Source organism: Cygnus olor, chromosome 1, assembly GCF_009769625.2.
Source record: "Cygnus olor isolate bCygOlo1 chromosome 1, bCygOlo1.pri.v2, whole genome shotgun sequence".
Lineage (NCBI taxonomy): Eukaryota > Metazoa > Chordata > Aves > Anseriformes > Anatidae > Cygnus > Cygnus olor.
Window position 1 is genome coordinate 45,098,989 of NC_049169.1, and position 18,784 is coordinate 45,117,772.

Sequence of the window (18,784 nt, forward strand, 5' to 3'; positions counted from 1 at the left end):
TAATCTTTCATGCCTAATGACACCTAGTGGCTGGTTGGTCCACAAACTGCAAGAGTAACCCAGCCTCGGGCTGAATCGTGTCAGGGCTCAGAGAAGGGAGTACTCAGCAAGGGGATTTTATTTCCATTCACATCTGATGGAACGTCACTCAAGGAGGATCTCGTCTGTTCCACTGCACAAAGACACTCTGACTTGAGATGCAGAAGTTAGAAGTGCATTCTTTTCCTTAACAAATTACACTGGCAACTTCTCATTAACCCAGAATCTATGCCCTGCCACCCTTCCAGCAGGACAGCCTTGCGTACTCAGATTATTTCCACAAATCATCACGTCCCACATTTTAAGTCCAGCTTTGGGCTGACAGACCAGGTATTTATGAGCCCCCCAGAAGCATCAGCTGTGTCAAACCGGAAGGACCCAGAAGCCACTCAGCCTGACCACTCAAACACTTTTTCTCCTCGACTCAATTGATATTTAGTGTTTTAGGAGGCAGCTCTAGGGACAGAGCACTATAAAAGGCCAGACTGGTCCTGGCCTTCCCCTCTTCTCTCTACCATCAAATGGTACTCTCTACTATCAAATACATCAGGCATTATGTAGTTTCTGATCTCTAATGTAAGCATTTCAGGAAGTCTGACCGAGGATCCCTCCACTAATTCCTGGCAGACGCTGCAAGGGAACACAAGACATCCAACCGATGCAGCTATTTTCGTTCATGGATGACTTGCACTGGTAGCCCCCACTGAGAGGTTGTCAGCGCAGGAAGCACCTGGTGAAAACAAAAAGGTCTTTTCTCCATGCAGGAGCCTGTTCTTGGCACATCACTGCCCAGGATAACCTCCATGCTTTCCAGCAACAGCTGAACAGAGCACAGGAATCAAGTGCAAGGGAATAATTTCTTTTTATGAAAACAAACAAACAAAAAAAAACACATTATACCCAAAGAATACTCTGGTTTTGCACTGGCCTTTCCAGTTTGAGCCACCTGTGTCACCACACATTGTGCTGCCTCATGTATGCCTCCTCCAGCTTCACCTTCTGCACAAGCCCTGACGTGATCCCAGCAGCCTTCTAGCCACGTGCTACTTCAAGACTCCCTAACAGAGGGAGCCCAGCTGCCACAATGGGTCAGTGGAGTTGTATTTTTCACTGCTGCCACTGACCTGGTCCCAGATCGGCATTCTATTGCACAGTGGTTTGGCATATGTATTTAACATTTGTCAAGAGGCAAAAGCTAAAATGAGAAGAGTGATTGTGGTTTGCCTTCTCTCCCATGCAATTTGTTCCTGTGGAGTTAACACTGTTGTGTTTTTTTTTTCAAGTCCGCTGCTCTTTTCCTTCAGCGCTGTTCCGGTTAAGACTTTTGAGCCAGTAGGGTTGTTAACTTAATCTTCCCATCCATGGAGGCAGTGAGGCAGGTCCCACAGTCCATGGCCGTGCTCCAGTCCACTGTGACAACAGGAGCTCGGTGTCCTCCCAGGGAAAGGCAACTCTCCAGGACCTTTTCCTCACCATTCAACTGCAATAAGAAAAGCAAAAGAATTTAAGGAGGCAAGTTGCTGCAGCAGGGACAGTGTACCCAGAGCAGAATCCAAAGCCTACTACATCCTCCATATCCCTATCAGCAGACATAATTAAGCAGAAAAAAAAGAGGTACGTTTACATTTATGTAGCACACAAGGAAGCAAATTTTCAGTCTCAGGACAGAAGCACATGATCTCAAGCAGCTCAGCTTCTGACATCAGCTAAGCTGCAGTAATTGAACAAGGCAGGCTAAGAGCACAGTCGTGTAAGTTTAAGCCATGGGTCATGTTAGCGCGGGTGCTCTGAACGCCCCAGCTGCAAAGGAAAAATTCCACTTAAACTGCCTTGCAGTGGCTTATGCTGATATACCTTGACTCAAAAGGGGGATGCAATCAGTAACTATTTGTTACTGCACCAGCAGAAATTTGGGTACTTGGGTACAGTCTTACCCTTCATTTCATTTCAGTGCTGTGCACAGTAAGAGGATAGAATCAGCCTGGGACCAGCGTTAACATCAGCAAGCACATGAGGCAGATTAAAGATGAGCATCAGTCATCAACTGCACATTCTGCATTGACCCTGCATGCATTAATGTAATAAAAAAATCTGTAACTTTGTCCTAGGCACTTAGCGCTGAGGAAAACTGCTGCAGCTAAGCTTTAGGAACAAGGAGCACATATCCTCTAGCTACAGAGAGCCTAGAGTTCAAATACTTGCTGGACAGCACGCACTGCTAAAACGCACACAGTACTGACCGCACACCAAACTGAACAGCAAGTTCTACAAAACAGGGGTGCGAAAGCATTACTTGAGAACTTCTAGGGGCTGCTCTTGCAGCCTTGTAACAAATGCTTGTATGAATGCAGAAGAAAATTTCCCATCACTTTGCAGACTTACCTTAAAAATGACTCCCCCGGTTGAGGAGCATGTCAGCATATAGTTCCCCTCAGAGTCAAAGGCAAAAAGTCTTCCTCGTGGGAACTGGACTTGCTTGTATCCACTGTATCCAGACAGCACAAAGGGACCCGTAGCTTCGCTGGGAAGATCATACTCCGACACCTTCAAGCCACTCTTGTGAATATTCCACTGAATAAACTAGAATGACAAAAACAGATTATAAAAGCCCATAGTTTAATTAACTGGGATGAAAGAAGAGGGGCTACTCACAGTTTTTAAGAGAAGGGGCTATTTTACACGAACATAAGATGGCGCTTCCACAACTCTAAGTAGCTGTATTTACAAAACGCAGGCTGCATGGGCTGTAAGAGTGCCTACTAGTCAGGCCAACTGAAGAGACTGAATGCAGCAGAGTGGTGCTGTGTATCTAAGCCTACAGTTAGCAGCCTGCAAGTTCTCCAGAGCCTTCGGGTATTTTTACTGTTAGCCCCACCACATGGAGAAGACTCCAGAGGGGATCCACCAACAGCTGACCGGTGGAAGGTCACACACGGCCTACCTTGCCATCCTCGCCTATGCTGTAGACTGTGTTCTCATCATAGCTGAACTCGACGGAGTAGACTTCCCCCTCGTGTGCCTTCCAGCTCATGGCGCACTCGTGCTGCTGCATATCTGTGGGGAGAACCAGTACTGAAACACTCCCAGCGCTCACACAGAGTTGGGGTGAGGAGAGGCTCTTCATGTTGATACAGACTCTGTCCCTGCCGTCTACACCAGCCTCTGGGGACCCTATCTAATCTCAGCATCTTGTCCTTATTCTCCAACACCTCTCCCTCCAGCTTTACAGGGCTGTTCACATCCTCGGCATCAACTGCAGTCGTTCGGTGCCCAAGCCACACTGGCACCTTTATTCTCCTCCTCTCCTTGCTGTCCTGTCCACTCCCACAGCTGCTGCTATCTCTGTCCTCACACCGACCTGGGACTGTAGCCTCACAGGTCAGCAGCTGAGGCAAAAGCAGATCCCTTTTTTACAAAGAAGGAAGGCCCAAGCTGCCTTTATCACAAGGACAGGCTAAAGAGGACAGAACCTGAGAAACAGAAGTTGCTCAGTGAAGAAGGACTGATATGAAGCCTTCGAACTAGAAGGTCACACATTAAATCCCTTCATTTAAGACAGCTTCTGGCAGTGGTACTGCTATTAATGGCATAGCCAAGATGACATGGCTCAAGGGGAAGTTAACTCTGCTCCTAAGCAGGAGGGAAACAAACCCAGCAGCACTACCAGGGCCTCCAGGCAATATCCCCCAGGGAAAGTTTATCTCAATTCACTCCTGAGAGCGGTCATGAAGGAGAAAAAACAGCTTCCAGCTTGGCGTTTGGTCATGTCACACAGCTGCCTCCCTGCTGGCAGGGCAAGGGTGCTGGGGCAGGGGGAGCAGCCAGCCGAGGACACCAAGGGGCCACCTCACCGCTCAGTTCCAACATACCAAAGAGACGAACGATCCCATCTGCAGCCCCTGTGACCAGCAGGTTGCCGTTGTGGTTGAAGGCTGTGCAGTTAATAGCGATGGGCTCGGGCTCCAGGGAGAACTGCAGCTGGAAGGGAAAGTCTGTGTTAATGCCTAAAAACCTCAAACGGAGCTGGGGTGCTGAGGAGCTGTACCCCAGAGAAAGGAAGGAAGATGGCGTCTAGTAACAAGAAGTACAGTTCTTGTTCTGCAGTTCCTCCTTCCTGAATTCCCGTTCCTCCACCTCATGACCACAGACTTCAAGGTTGGCAGCTGCATTTTACTGTAACACTAAACCAACGCTTCACCTCAGCCAAGACACAGCTTTCTTAGCAATGTCCTCACGGCTGCACAAACAGCTTCTGGCAGACATGAGCTTGAGTTTGCTGCTTTCTCTTATGCATCAGCGAAAGCATTTCTTAAGGGCAAAGGCGAGGGATAAGACCAGGATGCACTGCCAGAATACAACCCATCAAAACTGAAACAACGGAGAAGATGATGTAGACTAATTCTCTCGACAAGCATTTCACTTAAAAATAGATTTCAAATGCATTCTGGTACATGGCTAGGAGAGCTCTGAAGACAGACAAGTTCGCGTTGTGTGGTAACTGCTATCTCCAGTCCTCGCAGCTGGAGCACACCAGGCTGGGATGAACAGCTACGGTTCACCATGCTCACCCCACAGTGCTCCTCTAGGGAGATGCAAATGGGTCCCAATATCCATGCAGGCAGAGGGGGAAAGGGCAAGGGAAAATAGCAGAAAAGAAAACCCTTCAGTGTAGCTTAACGAGAAAGCCTGAGCAAAGCATCATGTCAAACGACTTGAGAGGTTGCCAGTCAAATTCTACAGGCAGGGAAGTTGCAAGATCATGAAGTATTTTGAAGAATTCATCAAAAAAAAAAACTAATACATACACACACACAAACACATTCAAATCCAGCAGCTACAAAGAACAGCTAAAACCAACTTGTTTTATCCTACATGTGATAGACGGGAAAAGAGGAAGGGGGTGGGGGAGAAGATATTGAAAAGAAAGTCAGCATAATTTAGGAAGAAGGCTCCTACACATCAGAACAGAAGACATTCATTCTCGACAAGCAGACTACGAAAGGAAAGAAACTCGGCAAATACCTGCTGTTTCATCGTTTTAGTGTCCCATAGCAACAGCTTCCCGGGAACTTGGTTCATGCTTTTGCCCCCAGAGCTGACTGCTGAGAAGTCGACGTGAGAGATGGGGCTCTGGGCTGCTGCAGAACAGACAAAGGAGGCACCACTTGGGCTGCAGGCAAGCGACAGGATTCTGAAATACAGCAGAGAGTGTGAAATGCCTTTCTCCAGCAACTACCTCAAGAGCAACACTCAGCTCCTAGTTCTGCCAGAGAGACCCTGCAAGACAGGACCTCCATCTCAGGTGCGCCGTAAAGGAGAGCATGATCCACATGCTTAGGAAGATTTTGAGTCTCTCCAGTGTAACGGAGCAGTTTTATGCTGCTCAGACAAGGACTGCCCTCTACACAAAGGCTACATAATATTGCAGTTGCAGGGAAGCAGTATGGACATTGAGACTTCATCTGCCAAAAACAGCAGATGAAACTTCAAAAAAACTTCAAAAACTTCACAGTCAAGAACAGCAAGATACATGCACATAAATCCACACACACAAACATATACATGTGCGTGTACACACATATGTATGTATGTGTACATACGTGTTCATACACAGATACCCACATATACCACCAATATTGCAGAGTTACCTGGGCATGTCTTCATCAATGCTGATTTCACAGAGATTCTTCTTCGCTTCTGTGTCATAAAGACGAACCGTCCCGACTCCACTGCCAAGCAGCAGCTTGAAACCAGCAAGGAGGAGATGGAAGGAATGTGAGTGAGGAGTACAGCGATGCTGTCCGGCAACTACCAACACCACGCATTATTTTTTCCCATTCATACATTCCAATTATATATAATTCCATTAGGTACATCCTGTCTTTCTGTGGATATCACGCTGAGTAGGACTACTCTAAAGTCACAGGAATCAGGGTTAAAGCACTGCTCTCCAGAAATTTTAAGAAAAAGATCTGATAAGCACCAAGGTAGAGAACAAGCCACTTTCTGGCATATGGCTCAACGTATGCAAAACACACGTGGAGTCTCAATATCTAGGGGAGCAAGGAAAGAGTAACACAGAATCAACATAAGTTTAAGAGATAGCCAAGTAGAAGCCACCTCCTTTCATCCAGGGGAGAATTAAATTACTCAGAAGGACTCACACATGCTTTCTCAGCGGTGTTACAATTTAAATCAAAAGAAAAACCATGAAGGGATGCGTTATCAAAGAAAATTAAGCAAGCAAGATCCTTCTCGCTTCACAGCCTGAACTGCTGCTGAATCCCCATGTATTCTAGAAAAAAGAATCTCTCCACAGGAGAAGGAAATAAACTCCACAGAGCAGGAGAAATCATTAACAACTGTATGGACAACTCCTTTCTAAGAGTAAAAGAAATGAAAGAGACAAGCTGCAGCACCAGCTCTTCACAACTGGCATTTGGGATTCGCAGCAACACATCATCAGTGCCAGAACGTGAATGATATTCCCTCGGTTGCAGGCCTGCCTTGTCACACAGCCCTGTCTCTTTGCCAGGGAAGGAAGCGAACACCAGCAGCAGTTCTAGGACTCAGCAGAACGCATGCAATTTAAGGCTCCTCTCTAGTAACAGAATTAGAGGAAAGGTGCTATGGGAAACATTTAAACTGTCTTGGCATCTAAACAAGCTTCCAAGTCCTCACGCAAGTACCAACCCCTGGTTGTGTGAGGCACCAGAGTAAAACTGGACACGGAGCCCTTTTGACACCTGCACAAGCCAGGATGCCAACAACACACCCTTGCTCTCTCTGTTTCCTGGCTCAGGCTGCGAGTGAACCTCCACAGCTCCCTGGTTTTGGCTTCCCACGGGTTGCTGTGCCTCCGCCTGCCCTTACAAGTGACTGCCTGCAGAAAGGCAGTTCTCCTAAAGGAGATACTTCTGTCCTGCAGCTGTCCACGTGCTGCAGCTTGAGAACTTCTGCCTCAGGGCAAGCAGTGCTGAGTTCCTTGCAAAATACAGAGCACACTCCTCACTCCCTGGCTTTTATAAGACCCTACAGGCTTCAGTTCTCCCTAAAGTGGAAACTAACTGTCGCCCTGATTTTATCTGCAGTGCAGCCACCTAGAAGTTAATGTGCAACACACAACAACTGAGCTCCAAATCATCTGCTGTGACTCTTGAGCCTCTGCATGCACAGGCTACTCACCAGCCGATCGCGCTTGGTTGCCCATTCCAGAGACAGCAGCGGAGACTTGGAAATAGATGAAGCTTTAGTTTGCATTATTGGATTAAAAGACCACACCTTGATGACTCCATCCACATCCAAGCTGGCCACCCTCCGTCCAGAACAATCAACCCTGCGTGCAGAAAAAAATGATTGGGTATTTTTCTCGCTGAAGTTCTTAGATGCAAGCAGATAGCCCAGTAATCCTTCCTCTCCTATTCCTCTCCTACAACAACCAGTGCAATGAAGCACTAGAGCTACACATGCAAAGCATAAAGCCCTTCAGCAATACCAACATGCTTCCCAGGGTTTACACCTGGCTGGCATTTCCCTATCACAAAAATCTTTGTCCATTCCCAGTGCACAAGCTACGTGCTATTGTCAGTCACAGCAACTCTGCTGCCCTACGACCAAGAGTACGCACACACTGTGCTGGACAAAGCAGAGGCTGGGAGAAAGAAGCCAGACGGAGCTGATCCTCTGGAGAAGTTTCTAGGAGAAAGCCCTCCTCTGCCAGCCTGTTACCTGCAGTACATGATGGACGAATGGTGCTCCCCGTACTCCTCCTGGCTGAGGACGATGAAAGGCTGCTCCTGTCGGACCCCCAGCCTCTGTACCACCGGCGGGCATTTTGATTGAAGTCTCTGCTTGGTCAGCTTGCAGCTCTGAGCACGGCTCTGTCTCAGATGTGCTAATATCTGTTTTCTTCTCAGCACTTTGGCCCTGCAGGAAGAAATCCTGTGTGAAATACAAGGAAGCAGTATTTCCAGGCCAAGTTTTTCAGCTACCCCTCCTGTTGAGAGAAAGAACAAAAGCTGTACTGAAACAGAAGCACTGTCAGCTCAACTCCCCTTCTGTCAGGGACCTTCCTCCTGAGCGCAGTGACAGGGCACGGCACAGCTGTGCCATTTGATGTGGCCTCTTCGGTTAGAGAGTCCCTTATATGCCCCCCACATGGCCAGCCACACACTTTCCCACAAGAATTTAAGGAATTGCAGTGTTCAGCATACCTCAGCTGATAGCAGAGGCCCATTTTGATGCTGGTCAAGTACAGACTCAAAATCAAATCATCAGATTTCAAAGAATTCTTGTATTCAGCAATGTAAAGTCTGTGGTCAGTCTGCACAAGGGTTCTCGGAGAACGGTGAGCCACAGTGGATAGATTACACTTGTCAGCAGAGATCCAGTCTGTGCACAACGTGGCAATCAATGCAGTCAACAGATGATAACAACTGTAGAGTCAACACGAGTCCAAAAGTTTAAAACCCAATTTGACAGGACAGACGGGAGTTGGAACAAATGGATTTTTAGGTGAAAGCTTTTGATTGAAACAAGATATCCACTGCAGCTCACAAAGTCTCTGAAAGAACCTTAATCTTCCCTTGCCACTAGGAACAGATACAGTGCACGAGTCAGCAAAATGTTTGCAAGCAACCCTTAGCTGCACCATCCTCTGAAGATGAAATGCTTGAAAAGTCTGCATGGTCATGTTCCCTAACACATCCTTGCCTTATTTATAGTAATGTCATATCTTGAGCAGTAAGTTAAACTCTGCATAATCAAATCATCACAATTCACAAAGCCAGAAAAGATTGGGAAATAAATCCAAGAGTGCCTTGCTCTGTGTTAAGATGGGGAGATAACCAATGAATGACACTCGTGTCAGAGAAACGGCGCAGCCTTCCAGCTTCCTTTTTGACTCATGCTTTGAGAACAGAAAGCTAAACAATATCAGCTTCCCCAAGACGACCAGACACAACTTCTACAAAGGCAGAAAAACACCGCCTTAACCTGGAACATCACAGCAAAAGGAAAGCCAAAGGACACTTGCTAGGCAGCCAGGGTTTGCAACACGCTGACCGGTGTTTAATTAAAGTCTTTTAGATGAGCCACAAAGTTCTCTCATAGCCTGGAGCACTCAGTGGTGGAATAACATCACTCCAAAGCAGCACACCCCACACAGAACAGCCATGCACGTCAGCTGATAAGCAACAGTCCCTCAGCACCACCTCTCCCCTGAGGGAGAGTCTCATATAGCCAAAATAAACATGGCTGAGATGTTACCACCATCCCTCCTATGCTCCATTCCAAAACACACATGGCTGCTAAAAGCCAGACAATATGGGGTGAACAGCAGCAGTCCACTGACCTTCAGCAGTTAAAACCCAGGACATAGCTTTATTATTTTATTACATAGAAAGCAGGGCACAGCCCCACACAAAACTGCAACACGTAGTGCGAAAAACTCCAAAACATTGCTATGAAGGATATTTCTACTCCTATCCAGGGAAGTTTGTTATTTTTCACTGTCCCACAGAGCCTGCACAAACCAGCATGAGAACGCAGCTGACAGGGAGGAGAGAAAACAGTCTGCGATCCGTGCTGCAGGACTCTTTGGAACAGCATTATTTATTTATGCAAAAGATCAAGCATTCAAATCTATCTTACAATTGCTCACTTCTGCAGTACGGGTGAGCCAAGCCCACTGCTACTAAGGCAGGTGGATTATAACAAGGTATTTGAACGTAACAGCCACTAAGGCGGATGAAACCTACCCTCTCCAGGACAAGGCTGTTGACAAGACCATGACAAGCGACAACTCTTCTTCCATTTGAAATGTCAACACTGAGTCCCTTCCAGGGACACAGAAATAATCTGAGAGTGGAAGGAGTTGATTAACTACAGAGATTAACCTTTGATACAGCTGATTGGAGCAGCATTCCAGGAGCTTAATGGGAATATTTGCATTTTTTTTACTACCCAACATAACAAAGAACAGAAAATGGCAGCCCTCCACTTGCCAGCTTCGCAGTGTTGCCCAGTACCTGAAAGGTCCCTTTTGACAGCAGTTCTCTCCTTTCCTTCCCGTGCTCTTGCAAGCGCTTCTGCCGCTGCTGCAGGGAGCTTGACTCGCCCGCTGCTAACCCACTGAAGTGGCTCTTCCCGTCCTTACAGGTCACTGCTCCTTCTTTTCCTTTGGCACTCTGGAAGGCAGGAATGATTTGGCAAAGTTATGTTTGCATCAGGCTGTGGAAGAAAGAGCAAAAGACGAGGCAAAGAAACCAGGCATCCACACGTCCCCAGACATCAGCTGGTCTTGCAGCGCATTCACACCCAGTGTACATGTTCAAGGAAGAAAATGACTTTTTTTCTTCCAGGTGAAAGCAAAAGCTTGGAGCAGTGCTGTGCTGCAAGCTAACTCCTTGGCTACTGCGCACCTTTCAGTGCGTACAGTTGAGAATCACCTGGTGATTTGCTGGTTCTTTCTTCCCAAGCAGCGTGCTGCCGGTCTGTGTTGGAGAAGCCCCACTTGGCTGAGCTGGTCTGGAAGGGCCCTTTTTGCTCTGGGAGAGGAAAGAGGAGAGAAAGCCTCCACGGGACTGAAGAGAATGTGCAGTGCTCCTCTGGCTGCAGGTCATATCACTGAAAAACAAACAAACAAACAGACGGAACATGGAAGTGCAGCCAGACAACCTGATCAAAGATGACCCAACAAAAAACTGCTTGAACCTCTGGAGGACCGATGCTCCTTCCCAAGCTGATGGACCACTATGCACTAAAAAGCTGTTTTAAAAACATGCTGTGTTAGCATCTGGAGCAGATCGTTGCAATCACTGGAACCAAAGCTCACTTGGCAGCGTCATGGAGAAAGACAGCCCAGATGGTGCTGAATCACCCACAGGGCCAGCCCAAACTCCTTCCACTCCATCTGTTTTTTTTAAAGACCCCAAGGGTGGGGGAACCCAGCTTTCCAAAGAACTTCTTCAGCCTGGATTCCCGATTCGAGGCATAAAACAGACCTCCCTTGAAAGGCAGTATCCAGTGTTTCACTCAACATCCTTAGATATTCAGCAAGTCATGTTCAGGACAGGACCCAAAGAAATTAAGAACCACCTCTGTGATTACACACACCTCCCTTCTCAGCCCACAGCGCCAAGAGCAGTGGCTGCTTCCCAGAACATAACTGTCCGACCTCACCATGCTGCAGCTTCCCCAGAGTAGAGCAGCATACAATCACCTTCACTGTCTCATCCTCTCTTCTAAGGAAAAAAGTGTTCTATCAAAAATAAGCTTTGGGTTGAGCACAGACATGGAAAAAACAACCAGAACTGGGCCCCTAGCTAACACATGAGTCGTGCACACAAGAAACACCATTTCTAAGGCAAGTTTTCCTAATAAAGCTGGACAAAAATATGGAGAATGTATGACCCCAGTACTCGCACCACTCTCTCCCACATATGCAGGTGAATACCACAGCTTTCCGCCCAGTAGTTAGACAAAAAAAAAAACTCAAATTAAACTCTGTGGCCTGGCCTGTGTGGAGCAGTTATCAAGATAGTTCAGTGGACACTTAAGTCTGTTTAATCAGAAATTTTGAAAGATTAGCGTGTGAACTCTGCTACGACTTCTATTTGCCACTGTCAGCAGCGTAATTTGATCAATCCCCCTCATGCCTCAACAAAAGTGAAAGAAGCACACGAGAAAGTCAAAGCCCCAGCGGTAATATTAATACATTGTGGCTACGCTACTCTTGCTTTCAGATCCTTTTGAAGCAGGAAGAACGCTCAAGAACAGAAAGAATTCGGGCACGCGGACTTGCCTCACATAACTGCATACTAGGGGAAGACAGGGGTTTAACCAACCAACCTGTATCCCTGCGTATGTTGCCTCTTCTCCATGGAGAGGAATACGACAGATGTAGCCATAAAACACTCTTCAACTGTAGATTTATTGGGAGTTCCATATATAACTGAGCCTCAGGGAATAGAAACTCCCTTTCTCTTGCCTTTGCAAAAGAAAGCCCATCTCTGCATAACAATGACCCCTTTAGGTGACAAAGGAGCAATATCTATAAACAACACAGTACACACACACACTGCACCACAGTCACTAAAGAAAATAGGAATTAAGAGACAATGCACTTCATCTGAGCAACACTGCGGGGTATTCCACTGTTACCAGTGTTCTGGCTGCCCAAATACCCTGGTGTAACGGTGAGACCAAAGCAGAACAACTTCTACATGTGCTTGGGCTCTCCCTGCTCAGTGAGAATCTCTCTCTAAAGGCGGGAGATGATTTCTGCCAGGATGTATTTCTGTAATGATTCCCAGGGAAGCGAACAAGGAAATGACCCGATAAAAGCGGCAGGGTCTGTCCCAGCTCCTCCCCTGCAGGCACTCACAGCTCAGAGTCCCCTAGTCGATCCATGTTGGCCACATACGCAGGCAGCTTGTGATGCACAACTGCTTCTTCCACTTCCAGTTCCTCTTTCTTCATGCGGGAGGATTCAGCCTGCAAAGCAAAAAGCTACAAGAGAAGAGAGAGCCAAGTCAGCAGAAGTTTCACCAAGATTCGCCTCCTTCCCACTTGCTGAAGTTGTTTGTTCCCTTTATTTCACCAGCCCTAGAAGGCTGGGGAAGGTAGAAAGTTGCCCTGACCGGCTAAGCACATCAGTCCAAGCAGTGGGAACAAGCAGCACTTCACATGTATGAAATCGGAGCCTGCTTAAAACCCTTCGCTCCTCTTGGGCTGTTGCTGTAGCAGCATTAACGGGGCGGGAAAGCAGCGTTGGCCAGGACACAACTGCTCAGCCTGCTGCTCCACGCAGGCGGTTCAAGGCCAGGGCAACGCACGTGCCTGGCGGTGGCGATGTGCAGGCACCGAGCCTAGGAAGTCGGCTTCCTCCCACAGCCAAGGGTTTGGCAAGCTGGCAGGGTGCTCTGAGGCCAACGCCATCAGGCCATCCTGAAAATCCAGCTCCACGTCCTGCTCAGCTCCCTCCCGAGCATGACAGAGAGATTTATCTCCACATTACAGAGAAAGAAACATCTTTCTTTTTCCCCTGAGCAGACAGGAACCTCAGGAAGCGTCTTGCTGTGACAGATGTGGTCGATGCCTCTGACTCTTGGCTGCGTGATGAGTTCCTCAGGCCTTTCCATATATTTGTTTTTCAGATACAACTCTCATTTGTCCTTTTATCACAGTACTTCAGGAAAGCAACAACAAAAATAAGAAGGAGCTTTAGAAACCCAGGGTGCTATTCATGTATTTGCATTCAGTTTCAACAGTGAAATTGAGATCACTACGTAATCCCAGCTACCACTGAATTCAATACTTATTCACACCATTTTTATTTAAACTTGTATTCTATAGGTAGCTGTTTCCCTTTCTAGCTTGAGTAATTCTTCAAAAAAAAAGTCTAGTTTTATGTCTGACAGAGAACACCTATCCAGTTTGTGATATAAATCAAAACCAAGACAAAACAAAAACCCCCCCACAACCCAGCTTCAATCTGACCAGAAGTGCAGAATACAAAATTGGAAGAAATAAGAGTTCTACTTCAAAACACACCCTGTCCTCCCCTCCTTATTCACTGACCATCTTTGCAGATCTGCCCTGGTAGTTTTCCTGCTCTACTGACTCCACACAGCACAGTGCCAAACCTTGCTTCTCTAGCCATAAAACCTCCGTTTGAGATAAGTTTTTCTATTTTACTTCAACATTTTAGGACAGATGAACACAGAGTTGATCAGTTACCAAAACAATAGTAGCACAACACACGACAATGTTTTGTAACACAGGAGGGTAAAGCACAAAACTTAGATTACTGAAGCATTTAGGGAGAACTTTTTCTTGGAGTGTTTAAAGAAATGAAACTAAAGTCCTGCTTACATGAATAAGGTTTCCCACTCGTACAAGATCAGCCAGATGTGATCTGTAGTTTAGAAGATTCTTAAATTGTGTATCTCCCAAGTCTCTCTAATGGGAGATTGTACTTGGAAAGGACTGACACATCATATTTCCTTACACCTTTTCTCTAAACATCTGTGGACGTTACTATCAAAAACAAGACACAGAACTGGGTGACATTTTGTTGGAGCCGGTCAGCCTTTCTTACAGTAGGGTCTAGAGCTGGGAAACAGATATTCACAACAACATTTGCATTAGTTGATTTAAATTACTTTAAGTGCACTTCAACTGTGGTAAGTGGCCACGTCAGATGTAATGGTTTCTGCCTCTTCACCCTAAGTTATTGCCACTTTCTATTGCACTGTCAGCTCAATCCTGGAGGCGACTGTCAACACCCTCCGTAAGTTTCACTGCGAAGTCAGTCATACGTGCACTTAACCTGCCATTAGTTTCGGCTTGGCAGAATTTGCAGCGCAGCAGAAAAGGCATTGCACAGGATCTGCACCCATCAGACAGCACGGGGAGAGGGACAGACGCCTCCAGCAGAGGCCCAGGAATGTCCTACAGACATTGCGCTAATCATCACACGATCACAGCCCTCGGCTTGCTGGAGACAGTTCAAAGATAAACCAAAATAACACAGGTTTTCTGCAAGAACCTGCCTTGGAATAACTGCACTAAATTGAGGAGATACAATTTGCTCGGACCGACAGAACCAACTTCACAAAACTCACAGCCTTATAGTCAGCAAGTACAGAGTGACTTCAGTTCTCACCTTATGCCGCAAGGATTCATTTTCTTCTTGTATGAGACTGCTCCTGTGACATTCAGCTTCAAAGTTCAAAATGACTGGCACTGGTGAGAAACGTTAAAGAAAAACTCAAGGCAACAGCTTGTGCACAGCTGGCTTAATTCTAAAAACCAGCGCTACCAGGCAATACTGGCCACGTGCCTTTCAGACAGCAAAGGTGCCCCGTCCATACTACTGGCAAGAAGCACGTGCGAGGCCAGCAGACTGGTAACAACTTAGGTAACCTAAGCCAGCTTTGTACTTGCACAAACTATTTCGCATAGGCTTTGCAAAGATTTTAGATTCCTTCTTTTGAGATGTCGGAAGCGGAGGACAAGAGGGGTTATGACACTTCGTTAGTGTATGTTGAGGACATAGTTCAAGATGAATCATATTCCAGCTGCAATGTAAACTCGCTCATCATGGAAGAAGGCCAGAACTCTACAATGTGGGACAAAAGCTGTTCTTTCTGCTAATGCTGAGCATTATTATATTATATATCATATAATGCTGCGCATCTACTATATTGGGCTGTCACTACACAGCGTCGTGAATGGATGCACCCAGACAAGGGTCTAACAGGAGAAGCTGGTTTAGTTATGGACTAGGACCCAAGGTTGCACGCCTGTTTTGTATGCCAAGTATCCAGGAAAAGCGTTTCACGTAAGATTTCTGACTGCTCTCCTAGTCACTGGCATAGGGATGAGTTCGGCATCAGCAGCAACCGCAATTGTTTGTGCCCAGGGAATATAACGTATCATCGGGTAATTGAATTAACTATTCCGACATCCTCTGGTCAACACCAGCTTCCTATTAAGCTTGGCTCTAAGCAATCACCTGAAAGCAGAAGGTTCTGCAATCCTGTATGTTGGCATCGTTGCTGATAGTCAGCGTAACACCAGGGCAAGGGAGATTTAACTCTTGGTTGCAGAAAAGGATATGCATGCACTGAAATAAGACACTCAGGAAGTTGTGCAGGGAGACGATGAACGTATCTGCCCACTGGCGTGAGAAATATGTGGCAAAGGTGGGGTTGGAGTCTGGGGCAGGGAGGAAGGGCAGGACAAACCAATCCTTCCACTCCGCCTGGTTCTGGAGCTCGGAGGCCTGCTTGAGGAAAAACTCCTGCGCCTTGTCATTGCGGCCGCTCTGGAACACAGGAGAACAGCGCTCACACTTCCAGTCACATCACTGCACGGGTTCTAAGCATCAATGCCTGATGGACACCGTAAGAGCTACTTTCACCACCAGAGCAACTGCGTAGAATTAAGACTCGTGTGGGAACAAAAGAATTGCCCAAATGCCAGAAGCTCCCAAACCGCTTCATCCAACGTTCTTTCCAGTCACCACAGTCTTGTTTAAAGGCCGAGGAAAATCAAGCTAATTCCTTGGCAACGTTCAGCCAACCCAGTGCAGTTTTCCACTCACATAAGACACAAGTGGTGGCAAATATACTTCAAATTACTCAATTCTACCACAGATGTAGCCTGAAAAAAAATTGATCTGATTCATTATTCAGCATGACAATCACACTCCCAAGGTAAGCACAGGGCAAGAGAACAAAACACGAGAAACCACGCTTCCAGAAACATGCATTAGATTTTGACTCCTCCGCTCCTCCACCAACATCCATCATTTAAGATTTTCAGTCAGTGAATGCAATCAAGGTGGAAATATTGCTCGTAAATTGTAAGAAATTAAACATGAATTGTTGACAGGTGTTGTGTACCCTGCTTGCCAATGCTCTCCCTGGGTATTATCTTTCTTTCACTTTCCTAAGGTATCATTATTTTCTGTTCTATTCAGAGCGGACAAAAACACTTCCGTTTTCTCTCCCACATTGCTTGTCCCGATTTGAAGCTCACATCTCCCCTCTCTCCTCTTTTATAAACTAAAACTGGAATCCCCAACTCCAAATGTCCCTTTTTCTTCTTCTAGACCCTCCAGCTTCTTGATTCTTTAGGAATCCCGGTACCTGTAAGGACCGGCTGAGCCCTGCCAGCAGGTTACAGCGGAAGGAATACAACAACGCTGTCTGTTGGTCCCTAATGCTGCAATAAGGCCCTTCTCTACCCTACTGCTGCCTGCTCAGTCACTCCTTATTCTGCAACAGTGCAGTTGATTACACTTATCTAAGCAGAGATTTTATTTTGTTCTTGACTGCTTCCTGAACTTTAGAAGACTACTTCGAGCACTGACCTTGTCCTCCCGCGTTCTCACTGCATGCCCCACGAGGAGGTTGTTTAAGAACCTTATGATCTCTGCTGGTATCCACGTTACTAACAGAGCCTGAGCAGGACTGAGCTGACAGTCACAGCCATCCCATCTGCCAGGGACTGAGCCTGCCTTCGTGGCTGAGCACAAATACCTTGCTCCCAGCTAACCGTGTTCCCTCTTGCCTTCTGAGCTTCTCTATCCTCCTGCCTGCAAGCCCATCATGTGAGTCTGCGTCAAACTCTTTACCACCGCTCTGATACATGACACATGAATCGCTGACCCCCCACCACGCGGGTCAGGCTCTCACGGTATTTCCTTGCTCGGTTTCAGACACCAGGATGTTGGTTTTTTAAATCAGAAGCCTAAAAAAAAATTGAACAACCATCACCTGAACAGTATGGACGTAGGTAGTATCGAATAAGCTGGTTTTCAGCTTGTTCACCGTGGGCCGGTACACGTCTTCCAAACGGCTGAAAAGGCGCCGGTCCAGGTAACTCCAGTAATCCCGCAGAGCGGCCAGGTCGTAGCTTCTGAACAAACTGCTGCAGCTGGTCCACTATATCCACCTAAAGAGGGCAAAACGGGGAAGACTCCGGTCATGTGAGGGCTCTTTTTTGGCACATGAGACTTTCTGTAACTTAACGCTGAGGAGCTTTAACTGCATGAGGAATGCCACAATTAATGCGCCAAGCCAGTCCTTATGCATCAGCTGAGAGAACAGAGGCAGTTTTTGACAAAAAGATTACATTCTGTTAAACACGGGTGTTTGTGGCTGCTTCTTTTAAGCAAGCAAAACATTTCCACTTCTTCTAAAGCCAGCTGATAACGAGGAACCAGGATAACGCGTTAAACACTGAAAACTCAAGCGCGGCACTTGGAAAAGAGCGTTATTTTAGACTAAAGGGAAAAACTGTACTTGGCCAGCAGAAAAGGAGCTCAAAAGAGGAAGAAAGCCCCGCTGTACTGGGAGCTTTGAAGCACTTTTAACTTGGATGTCATCTATCAGCGGGATTGCCACAGAGCCTGTCACGGAAAGCTTTTTGTCGGTATGGCTCTTTGGTAATCCTTTCTGCAATACGGATAAAGCACAGCGGTGATGGGGGCATCGATTTGCAGTTTGGTGAGTTCTGGTGGTCAAATATGCTTTAAAATAAAGAAGGTCCTGGAGCCTACACAGAATTTTGACTGCTGAAGTGGATCAGTGCGTGGCTTGTCTCCCCCTCGGCGGTTAAATCTTTTGGGACACCACCTAACCTTTTAGGACACCATCTCATCTTTTAGGACACCAGCCTAAAGCCTAACCTTTTAGGACAGCATCTTTCAGTTAATATTTTAGGACATCAGCCGCCCCCCCCCCCCCCCCCCCCCCCCCCCCCCCACGACCCCCCCCCACGACTCCACCCAGCCCCTCCGAGGCCCCGGCCCTGGCTCACCCGGAAGCCCTTCTCGCGGTCCGCCTTGATCTCGGCGTCCAGCTGCTTGAGGGCGGCGGTGAAGCCGCGGAAGAGCAGATACTCCCGCACCAGCTCGTCCGTCCGCTCGGCCGCCGCCGCCCTGGGGGCGCCGCCGGCTCCGCCCGCCCAGCGGCGGCGAGGGGGCGCCCGGCCCCGAGAGACGCGGCCCGGCCCGGCCCAGCCCAGCGCCGCGCGGACTACAGCTCCCAGCGCGCCCTCCCGCCGCCGCCCGGCGCAAGGCACGCCGGGACTTGTAGTCCTCACCGCGCGGCCGCGCGCGCGCAAACCCACCCGTGCTTCCCCTCCCTTCTCCAGCCGGCGGCCGCAGCCCGCGTTTTTCCCCTCGCTCCCATTGGCCGCCGCGGGGCTCCGGCCGCGCTCCCATTGGCCG

The 18,784-nt window shown here is 47.6% G+C and overlaps 1 protein-coding gene across 1 annotated transcript; it reads right to left on the minus strand.

The window, feature by feature from the left end:
• Nucleotides 1–883: 883 nt before the first annotated feature.
• On the minus strand, nt 884–18,493 carry WDR91 (WD repeat domain 91). Its single transcript, XM_040556039.1, is given in 16 exon segments — nt 884–1,519; nt 2,422–2,619; nt 2,981–3,093; nt 3,909–4,017; nt 5,062–5,230; nt 5,688–5,782; nt 7,225–7,375; nt 7,768–7,842; nt 7,844–7,965; nt 10,068–10,226; nt 10,488–10,665; nt 12,425–12,549; nt 14,708–14,790; nt 15,664–15,871; nt 17,328–17,505; nt 18,373–18,493. Coding segments are annotated over 14 exon segments (1,746 nt in total). The 5' UTR covers nt 15,668–15,871; nt 17,328–17,505; nt 18,373–18,493; the 3' UTR covers nt 884–1,354.
• Nucleotides 18,494–18,784: the final 291 nt, after the last annotated feature.